Source organism: Arachis hypogaea, chromosome 1 (genome assembly GCF_003086295.3).
Source record: "Arachis hypogaea cultivar Tifrunner chromosome 1, arahy.Tifrunner.gnm2.J5K5, whole genome shotgun sequence".
Taxonomy (NCBI): Eukaryota; Viridiplantae; Streptophyta; class Magnoliopsida; order Fabales; family Fabaceae; genus Arachis; species Arachis hypogaea.
Window position 1 is genome coordinate 102,059,611 of NC_092036.1, and position 11,231 is coordinate 102,070,841.

The window sequence follows — 11,231 nt, forward strand, 5'->3', positions numbered from 1 at the left end:
TATACAAGAACTCAATTAGAAAGAGGGTCATACTTCCGTTCCACCCAAATTTATAAAATAAAGAACGAAAACAATTCTTGAAGTATAAATCAGTACATAAATTAAAATAGAAAAAACAAGGAACAGGATCAATCCATACAATAGACAGAGCTCCTAACCTTAACAGTGGAGGTTTAGTTGCTCATGGTTCAGAGAGAAAAACTAGGATTCAGGTAAACTGTAATTTACAGAATGAGATGGAATGAAAAGTGGAATGGAATAATCAGAAGAGAAGTTTCTTTTTTTCTTTTATATCTAAAATTAATTTAAAATCTAATTTCTAAAATTAAAATAATATCTTTTTCTATTTTAAAATCAAATTTAAATTTAAATCATAATTAATTATAGTAATCAGCAAGTCTTCAATTGATGGATGGGGACCACTTGCTTCGTAGGATCCATGCCTAACTTGGTGAATAGCTGCGCCTTACTTGATTGCCAAAATAGGGCCCAGAAATCGCCCCCAGCATTTTCTGCATTTTCTGCACGTGGTGCATGTCACGCGTACGCGTCAGTCACGCGTACGCGTCGATGGTCTTCTTCGCGTGTCACGCGTACGCGTCAGGTACGCGCACGCGCCGCTGTACAAATCTCCAAATCATGCGCACGCGTCAGGTACGCGCACGCGTTGCTCCTCGCTGGTTATCCCCTTCAATTCTTGTGTTCTTCTTTTGTAGAAACTCCATCAAATCCAGCCGAATGCTACCTAAAATAAACAGAATTGCACAAGATTCAAAGTAGCATCCATAGTGGCTAAAAGATAATTAATTATTGATTAAACTCAACAAATTAAATGCAAATTCACTAGGAAAAGATAGGAAAGATGTTCACGCATCAGCTATAAGAAACAGAAGATATAAAACTTACAATTAAAACATGTAGTGAAGTAAAATTATTAGGATTTGTATAAGCATTGAAATTTACACGTTAACATCTACTTCTTCTTCCGATTGCTGCACTGTTGCTTTTTTTCTGGGCTGGTGTTGTGGTTCCAGAGGGCTGCTACATTAATAGATGTTGAAGTGATTTAAAATAACCTTAAATCATGAACACACTATCTATCAAGTGATTTAAAACAACCAAATCTACTGAACCTAAATTAAGCAATGTGGTGAATAATGGTAAAACTTACAATTCAGGTTGTTGTTGTTGTTGTTGTTGTTGTTGTTGTTGTTGTTGTTGTTGTTGTTGTTTTGTAGGGCTGCTACATTAAATAGCAAATATTTCAGTAATGATTTAAAATTACCAAATCTACAGAACCGAACAAGATTCATGTGATGAACAAATATTTATAAATTTACTCTTTATCAGAGGTTTGTTGTATTTGACTCTTTGGAGAGACATAGATAAAGTCATCTTTGATCAACTCTTCCTGAAGAGAACTTGGAAAAGACAATGCAAGAAGATTTCTAAGGAATGTAAATAAAGAAAAAGTTAATATTGAATAATTAGAATTTGTTCTAAGAAATGGGAATCTGGACATTGAAAAGCTCACATTTTCAATGATTCAGAATGAGTTTCTTGTTGAACCTGAATGATTTGTAGATCAGAATTGGGTGTAGCGCTATTGACATTTAAACACGTTTTCTGTGAGATTAATTAAACAAAATTTAATTACCTAAATCTGATAGAGTAACATAAATATTTTTAACTTACACTGGTGGACTTTTTAGAGTTTTCTTGGATGGATTTTCTTTTTTCTAAAATATTTTACCGTGGATTCTGGGGTATTTTTCCTAAAAAAAAGATACAAATTAAAATTAGAAACCAAGATTAAAATTAGAGGTCTAAAAACACATCAAATTCATTTTGTTAAGCACCAAACCGAAAGTAAAGAGTGCAACAAACCTGGTATTGTCTTGGGCATTTACAGATGGTGCGCAGCTTCCCTGAGTCTGCAAGAGTGGTTCACTTCCCAGATTTACAATTGGCAGTCTAACCAAGATAAATAAATATTATTAATTGAATCTAGAGGAATTACAAAAGGTTCTAGCAAAAGTAAGCAAAGAAAGGAGAAGAACTTGGTATAAGAAATTGAATCTTACGTCTCAGAGGATTCATTTCGTGCCTCTGTTGAGGCAAACTGATTCGGAGCAATGTGTGTTGACTGAGCTCAATCATTTCTTTTTTTTTTATCTCTTTTCTCTTATCGTCTCCAACGCTTGCCTTCTTCTTTCTGCAGTGTTGTCTTTTGCTTGTTCATTTCTGAAAATTCATAAAATAAGTATTAATACACCTAAAATGAAAGTATCAATAAAAGAAAATCTGATTCGAGAAACTTACTTCTTGTCGGATTGGGTTTGTTTTTTGCCACCCTTTGCGGTTGTTTTCTTTTTATTATGGGTGTTTCCTCAATTTCTTTTTCTCTGCAAGACAGACAAACACATCGAATTTATAACCGAGAAAAATATAAGCAAGAAATAACAATCAATTCAACTAAACTGACAAACACCACCGAACCGAAAACAATTAAAAGGCAGAACCAAAAATTAGAAGACCACCGAACCGAAAGGAATTCATTTGCTGAACAATACCTACTGGCCTTCAGATTTGCTTGTGCTCTCTGAATCTGTTGGCACAGGCTTCCTTTTTTTGGTTTGTTTTTTAACCACCTTCGGTGGTTGTTTTCTTTTCTTTGTTCCGGTTTTTTCGATTTCTTCTTCTCTTCAATACATAAGAACAAGTGTATAAGAACAAATTTAAGCTACAAGTTAAATGAAATCAATATGAAAATTAAACTTACTGGTTTTCGGATTCACTTTTGCTTTTTGAATCCATGGGAATGCTTTCAGTTTCACTTGTTGATTGTGAATCCTTCTCAACAAGCACCTTCTTTTGTCTTGCTCTCTTTGACGGTGATCTTTTGTAAGATTGAGATTCAGATTCAGATTTGAAAAATCTTTCTTCTTCCCAAGAAGAATCCAGATCGACAATTTTCCTTTTTATTTTCTTTCCTTTTTCTTTTTTATCCAAATTTATTGTTTCTGTTTTTTCATTCTTCATTTCTTTTTTGTATAGAAGTCCCTAAAATAGAAACAAGGACTCAATTATTTAATGAAAAATACAATAAGAACTATTTATTCAACATGAGCAACCTAGTTTACCGAATGATACTAATGTGCTGAATAAAAAGCCATATAACATGATAATTATTTAATGATCAAAGAAACATTTTTACATGCACAAGGACTCAATTGAATACTGTAACAATCAGGTGAAGCAAAATGCGAGCCCACCGAACCGAAAAAGGTTCATATGGTGAACAATTATTAGTATGAAAAATAAATTAATTATAACCTAAAACAGAAGTTTATTTAGTTAGTATAGTATTTTAAAAGCATTTGAAACCAAATTTAGGAGGAATTCTAGTAGAGTGTTTACCAATGGTTTTGTTGCTTCTTTAGAAATCCGTTCAAGCATCATTTGCTTTGTCCAATGAGCCACCCAAGGTACTGGGGGAGCATCAGGTGCCAACGGGTGAGGGAACTTGGTTTCGTGAAAGTATATCAACATCAATACAAAAATACAGCCATCAACAGACTGTTTTCTCCCCTTTCTCTTGTTTTCAACTCCTTTCATCAAGAAGTTGAGCATATGCTTTGCCTAATCCCATTCCCGAATGTTGTCGACGTGAAAGATTGGTGGCTTATAGATTGGGGAGGCCACACTTACTGTTGTGGGCAGAAAGAAGCACTTTTGTATGAAGACAACAAAAGTTCTCTTGAATTTTTTTTCCGGTTCTCCTCCCTTTCTACGCTCATATCCAGCACATTCCTTGTCAAAGTCGCCAAGAAAATATTTTTGACGCTGTCAAATATTTCCTTGTCTTCTGGATTCAGGTTGTTATAATCAGCCTTATCATCAAAACGTTTCCCTACAATATTTTAGTAGTATAAATCAGTAAAAAAGCCCAGTTTAATTTTCTGTAAACCAATGAACTGAAAATAAGCAGTAAGTGAAAAGTGTATTACCTCCGTTGGTTATACCCAGGGCAACTGCTACTTTTTGATGAGTTATGTATATTCTGCTCTGGAGAGTTTTCAAGCATCCTTTCTCTTTATCAAAGTGGTCAATCAATTCTCTCAACAGGGCATGAGAGACATTCATTTCTGGGACATGTGCCAGGACACCAAATCCCATTTCTTCTACTATACCTTTTTTTTCTTGAGTCATATCCATGTACACTGTTGCCATTGTCTTTGTTTGACATCTTCAATAATGAGTTCTCTGCAAGTTTTAAAACAGAATGTGAGGATATATTTATAATAGAAAATAGATATTATTCAAATGAAAGCGGATAAATATATTTAATGTGCTTACGTTATAGTGCGGCTTCTCCCTCATTGTTGCCATTGTCTTGTTCTGTTTTGCTGTAAGAAAAAAGTTTGGTCAATACTTCACTCAATACACTAATAAGCACAAGCATATATATCTTAATCAAGTCAATTAAAAGCCACCGAACAAAGCAAAAGAAAGCCACCGAACCAAATAAAATTCATTTGGTCAAATTTAAAAATATCCACAAAATTTATTTCAAAGCCCTAGTTATACTACTGTAAAAATTCAATCACAGTATTTCAAGAATGCCACCAAACCGAACAATGTTAATGTCAAGAATAAATTATTTTCAACTTTTAATCATCAAGAATAGTATTTTTTCATGCAAAAGAAGTACTGAACAGTGTAACAACCAATTTCAAAGCGCTAGTTACACTGTCTACTGAACTGAATGAAAACAACAATAAATTTCATTCCAAACCCTAGTTATACTGTAGAAATGCATGCATAATAGTTTGATATACTAAACGAAGAAAATAACTTCAATAAACCTAAAATACAACTAGGAAAAATGCAACATTGCAAGATTTCAGATGAACAGTAGTTTTTCTCATACCTTTTGTAGTATGTGATGCTGTTTTCGTTCTTTTTTATTGTTCTTTGCTAAATTTTCCCGTGATTCTGTTGCAGTAGTGCTTTTCGCAAAGAACGTGACTGAAGTTTGAGTGATTTTGAGAGAGATTCGAAGAGACGAAGCGGTTTCTTGTGTGTTGAAGAAGAAGGAACGTTTTTTCATAATGAAGCGTGAATGAAGTAGTCATTTTGTTTGTATGGGGCATGTGGAAGTCACGTTTTTTTAACGAGATTGGTTCACCAACACTAATATCATGACACCTAAATGATATACCAATCAAAAGATTAAAGAAAAAATAAACGAATCCAAGAAAAAGATAAACAAAAAAAGACAATAAAAAATGCATATATGTCAACAATTGAAAAAAAAACATGTCTTAACAAGAACATATGATAGAAAGAAAAAAGAAAAAACTTTAATAATAACTAGAAAATGAAAAAAGAGGATAAATACCATATAAAAAAAACTAAGTCTATTAATTAAAATAAATACAAAAAACTTTTGTAGAACAACTATGTATTATAAAATATTTCATTAAAAAATATAAAATTTAATATCAATTTGTGTATATTTTAATTAATATTTAAATAATATAATATTTATTAAAATATATTTTATATTTTTATTAATTTACCACCCTGCGCATCGCGTGGTCTTACCCTACAACAATTAAAAATTGGTTAGAAAAAGGGACAAAAAAGAAAAAAAAAAATTCTCATTCTTCCCAAGAGAATTAAGAGAGTCAAGTACCTTAGCTCATGCCAAAAGATGGTCGCTTTATCTTGTAGGAAGGGACGAAGAGGTGAAATGAAGGTATCTCCCACATGAAGGTGCCAAGATGGCGATATTTCGCCTTCTCTTCTAGCCAAGTGATGAATTGTGAGGTGGTCACATGAACAATGACAGTTGGATCTGAGTCCTCTAAGAGAGCTTGTAGCTCCCTCATTTATCCATGGCTCAATCCGTTGTAGAATGTCCCTTCTGCATTTCTTGTTTCATTCTAAAAATTTACAGATTGAAAGACTCATGTTGAGGGTTTAAGTAGAAATAGGATGATTGGTTACATATCATTGTTGCAACTAAGAATTGAAAATGAGAAAGGAAAAAAAGATAAATATATCCCCATGAAAAGGAATAAGTTACATGGACCGCAGCCTTTGCATCCTCGCTCAAGACACCTTAGGGTTGCATAATTAGGTTGCAACCTTTGATTGTATATGCTAAAAAATCCAAATTCCCAAATCATATCAACCAATCTTCTAATACACTCAATTGAATTATTGTTTACATACCTAACACACCATTGAAGCTTTCTCTGAGCAACAACATCTGTACTCACAAGTCCAGCACGCCCAAACAATCTTCTCCGGAGTAATGCCCTCCTTTGTCTATTAGTCACCGCTACCCTCGCCCTACCAAACAAATAAGAAACCCTAAATTCTTATATTTTCATTACTAAATACAAATTACAAGCTAAACAAAACACAACCACCAATGCTATAGTTACAGGCAACACTCTACTTGTTCTAACTTTATCTCTGAGTTTTTTTTATTTTTCTTGTAATCATGGAAAAGCTTTCATGACTCTCCCTTTTAACCACAGTGATTGTCAACCCATATTATTTCTTTTAGATAACGATCTTTCAAGACATTCTTAATCTTCTTCGATCTCATCCATCCACATAAAATATTTGCAGTCTCTTGTCTGAAAAATCAAAATACCTATACCCATCTAACTGTCAACGAAAATTAAAAAAAAAAAGGAACCTTCACACAAAAAAAGAGAAAAAAAATGCTAAGCTATTATTTTTCAGAAAGGACATCAAATAAACCATCTATTTGGCTTTGTTACCGTGCTAGATTCTATTAACGCAACCTCCAATGCACATAAGCATTTCCCATCAAACTTCCTTTCCTTCTTCTTCGAATTCGAAGCATTGCTGCAACTTACAGAGTTAAATATGCGCAGAGATATGGCCATGGGTTAGAGGAGGTTTTTTGTCAGTGTTCGTATTTGAGAAAGAAACGAAAATGAAATGGTTTTAATTTCTGGGTTAGTGTAAACAATTGAAAAAAAAGGAAGAAGAAAGGCATATTAGAGTTTCAACTTTTGTAGAAATATATGTTGCACGTCAATAAGTTGGGAACGGTTTTGTTACCACGTAGGTTCGGATATTAACGAATCGAATTTGTAACCAACGTCAAAATATTTTTAACACATGGAGATTATCTTCTATGATTACAACATAAATTTTCTTTTTTTATGAGTATATTTGTCAATATTTATATTTTTTATGAGTATAAATGATCATTTATTCCTTAAAATAATTTCTATACCATATGATTTTTTTTTAAGATTGTAATTCAATTGGTTAGACCGCCCTGTCAAGGCGAAAGCTACGGGTTCAAACCCGTCAGTCCCAAATGAGTAGAAATTCAAAAAAAAAACAGCAATTTGTGTGTGAAAAGGGATTGATTTTAATTATCACTTAATTATTAATATTTAAAAATATAAAATAAAATACGCTTTTGGATTATTAAATTAGGATTAATCTAACATTTCTTTTTTAACTATTAGGAGGAGTTCGTCATAATAATTCGTTTTTCTTCTCATCCTGAATCCGAAACTTAGGGTTTATCCCTTCTCCCATTTTACTCACTCGTCCATCTGTCAAAAAATTGAAAACTGATGAGGGGATCTTATAACAAAAACCTGTTCTTGTACCACCTCACTGTCATCACAAGAACCTCATCACCCTCATTTCTGATCCCTTCACCATCTTCCATATTCCGTGCTCCCAATTACGCCACAGTCACAGAAACCCTGGAAAATCAATCCTTTACGGTGAATTACCTCGTCAACAATTGTGGATTCCTCCCAGATTCGGCTCTTCATGCTTCAAAATACGTACTTTTTAAGACTCCAGAGAAACCCGACTCAGTCATCGCACTCTTCAGGAGCTTCGGTTTCTCAGATTTGCAAATTCACAATGTCATTCGGAAAAAGCCCCGGATTCTCGTCAGCAAACCCAAAGAGACCATCTTGCCCAAGCTCGAGTTCCTCACCTCCAAAGGTGTTTCAAAATCACAACTTGCCCGCCTCATCGATCTCAACCCTCAAATCTTGCAAAGAAGCTTAGAGAAACACCTAATCCCCACTTTCGATTTGTTGAACAATTTCATTCGTTCTGAAGAAAGGACCATTGCTTCTATTTTACACTCTGTCCAAATTTTAACTTCTGCAACGTCGCATCGGAATATTAACTTGCTGGTTGATTTAGGTGTCCGTGAGAGAAGCTTGGCAAGGCTACTTTGCCACTGGCCTTGGTTGCTTCTGTTCAATTCTAAAGACCTTAAGAGTATGGTAGATGAAGTCATTAAAATGGGGGTTGATCCCAGCAAGGCTAATTTTGTTCCTGCATTGTATGCTAAGCTGCTTCCAAAGTCCATGTGGGATAGGAAAGTTGAGTTGTACAAGAGGTTTGGATTAACTGATGACAACATTCGTGAGGCTTTTGTGAAGCACCCTTTCTGTATGCTCAAATCTGTGCAGAAAATTGAGGCCTGCATTGAATTCTTTGTCAAAGAACTCGGTTGGAAGCCTGTTGATGTCACCAATTATCCGGTTCTTCTCTCGCTGAATTTGGAGAAAAGGCTTGTTCCCAGGGCTGCTGTCTTGAAGATTCTTATGGCCAATGGTGTCATTAAGAGTTGTAGGCATTTGTTAGCATATACTGTTTCGGAAGAGATGTTCTTTAAGAATTATGTGAATCGTGATAAGGATCAAGCACCGGAGTTATTGAAGCTGTATCGGGAGAAAATGAATCTTCCAGTAATGGATAGTAAATTGATGTCTTGAGCTTTGTGGATACCTTTTTGAATTTCAGTCTAGTTTTCTGAGGTTTCATTTGATAATTTGCATTAATTTTGCCATGAATTAGGCAGTAATATCTGTCAGCATAAGAGGCTTAGTAGTTAGTTTTAGTGATCTGGGGTTCAATGTGTGTGACATGTGATGCTTTCAGTGGGAATGCTTCTAATCCAGCGTGCTGAGCTGCCATCTTTTTAATATTTTTTGCAACTGCACAATGTCTAAGAACCTTGTGGTGATTACTGATTAGGGAGGACTGTAGATTGTAGTTCACAATTTTATCTTTCGTTATTTTTCAGGGGAAGATGAATATAATCCTCTCCACATTTGTCTGTAATTTTGGAACATGATGTGATGCCGTTGATCCTTGCATCAGCAATGAGCCCCAATGTTGATCTTCTTTCCCCTTTATGTTTTTTGGTACAAAGTCTAGTGTAATTTTATTCTTGAATAAGTGTTTTTGTTGATTGATATTAGTCACGGTTTAAAGTTGTGTTAGACATCGAATTTAAAAGCAATTCAATCAACTTGGCTACCCAAATTACCATTTAATAGAGATGATAGATGTGGATAAATATTATTTACAGGCTGGTCTTTTTACACCTTAAACTAATTACGTTTGACAACGTTGGAAACGGACTGAAATGGACGCGAATCAGCAACACATGGTTCTTGTCTGGATGCACCAACACCAACAAGGAACAGGGATCAGCTTTCAACTTGTACCCAAGCAACCGTTAAGATCTCCCAAGAGATTTGGTATCATAATTCATAGTTGTGGGGAAGGCATCATCACCAGATTTAAGGGATGATAAGAGGCAACAGTAACATCTAATGTGTGTCGTCCACCCACTCCTGTTGTTTATATTCGACGACTTCATCGTAGGTATCCATGTTGTGACAACCCTCAGCGAAACAACTAGTGGGCAATACAATTGAAAATTGGTCACGAAAAGGGGCAACAAAGGAAAAATATTTCTCATTCTTCCCAAGAGAATTAAGAGACTCAAGTACCTTAGCTCATGCCAAAAGATGGTCGCTTTATCATGCAGGAATGGACGAAGAGGTGAAATGAAGGTATCTCCCACATGAAGGTGGCGAGATGGCGATTTCGCCTTCTCTTCTAGCCAAGTGATGAACTGTGAGGTGGCAACATGAACAATGACAGTTGGATCTGGGTCCCCTAAGAGAGCTTGTAGCTCCCTCATTATCCATGGCTCAATCCGTTGTAGAATGTCCCTTTTAATAGCATTTCTTGTTCCATTCTGAGAATTTACAGAGTGAAAGACAGAACATTGTTGCAACTAAGAATTGAAAATGAGAAAGGAGAAAAAGACAAGTATACCCCCATGGAAAGGAACAAGTTGCATGGACCGCAGCCTTTGCATCCTCGCTCAAGACACCTTAGGGTTGCATAATCAGGTTGCAACCTTTGATTGTATATGCTACAAAACCCAAATTCCCAAATCATATCAACCAATCTTCAAATATACTCAATTGAATTGTTGTTTACATACCTAGCACGCCATTGAAGCTTCCTCTGAGCAATAACATCTGCACTCACAAGTCCAGCACGTCCAAACGATCTTCTCCGGGGCAATGCCCTCCTTTGTCCATTAGTCACCGCTACCCTCGCCCTACCAAACAAATAAGAAACCCTAAATCCTTATTCTCAAAATTCTCCAATGGTAAGATTGAAGAGAGCAATTGACCTGGTAGAGGGAAGTCGTGGCGGTTGGTTTGCATCAGAATGAGAGTGGAAGGGTAAGAAGTGCTTCCGGAAGGTTCTGGAAGAGAGGCTGAGGATGGAGAACCAGAAGGCGAAACCGGAATTACAGAGAGGGCACGCTCTGCGCACGTGACTCCAACGGCGGATGCAGTCGGTGCAGTAAGCGTGGTAGCAGGGGGACAGAACCGCAGCTTCTCTGAACCGAGATTCCAGATCGGTCAAACATATTGGACAAGAATGCCCCTCGATAGCTGCCCAAATTACCTTATTGACCACCACCTCCTTCTCTTTGTGTGTCTTTCGCCGGAGGGAACGATTCCGTTCCATCACCGTACACGTTGCTTGCACAGCTCACAGAAGAAGATATACAGGCCTCGTCTTGGGCTTTAGCCCACACCTTCAGCTGAGACCTAGTTCAACTGGTTAAATCATATGTCTCTTAATATGTAGTATCTGAGTTTAAATTTTTGTGAATATACTAACTAGGTGGATGTTACAATCTATGATGCAGGGACACTGACACTGACACGGAACACGATACGACACGGAATACATCGACACGCGAATTTTAAAATTTTACATGATATGGAGACACGTATATATATAAAATATAAAGTTTTTTTAGATAAATTGTAATAATATTTTGATATTTTATTGATATTAAAATATAAATTAAAAAT

At 35.6% G+C, this 11,231-nt stretch overlaps 2 protein-coding genes across 2 annotated transcripts; one reads left to right on the plus strand and one right to left on the minus strand.

Moving 5' to 3' along the window:
• The first annotated feature begins 7,640 nt into the window (after positions 1 to 7,640).
• On the plus strand, positions 7,641 to 8,810 carry LOC112760404 (transcription termination factor MTERF15, mitochondrial-like). Its single transcript, XM_025808117.1, has one exon. It carries the CDS (start codon positions 7,641 to 7,643, stop codon positions 8,808 to 8,810), a length of 1,170 nt encoding a protein of 389 aa, XP_025663902.1.
• A 540-nt stretch (positions 8,811 to 9,350) lies between these two features.
• On the minus strand, positions 9,351 to 11,019 carry LOC112704557 (uncharacterized). The gene is made up of 5 exons (XM_025755728.2): positions 10,535 to 11,019; positions 10,340 to 10,459; positions 10,168 to 10,267; positions 9,837 to 10,087; positions 9,351 to 9,741 (listed from the first exon to the last, which is right to left on the minus strand). Exons 1-5 carry the CDS (start codon positions 10,876 to 10,878, stop codon positions 9,654 to 9,656), a joined length of 903 nt encoding a protein of 300 aa, XP_025611513.1. The 5' UTR covers positions 10,879 to 11,019; the 3' UTR covers positions 9,351 to 9,653.
• Positions 11,020 to 11,231: the final 212 nt, after the last annotated feature.

Bases quoted from the DNA above. Each gene is read 5' to 3' on its own strand.
- LOC112760404 (XM_025808117.1), top strand. From the start codon at position 7,641: ATGAGGGGATCTTATAACAAAAACCTGTTCTTGTACCACCTCACTGTC.
- LOC112704557 (XM_025755728.2), bottom strand. From the start codon at position 10,878: ATGGAACGGAATCGTTCCCTCCGGCGAAAGACACACAAAGAGAAGGAG. The intron at 10,268-10,339 runs GTATGTAAACAA...TGGGTTTTGTAG, and splicing joins AAGCTTCAATGGCGTGCTAG to CATATACAATCAAAGGTTGC. The intron at 9,742-9,836 runs GTACTTGAGTCT...ATTGCCCACTAG, and splicing joins ATCTTTTGGCATGAGCTAAG to TTGTTTCGCTGAGGGTTGTC.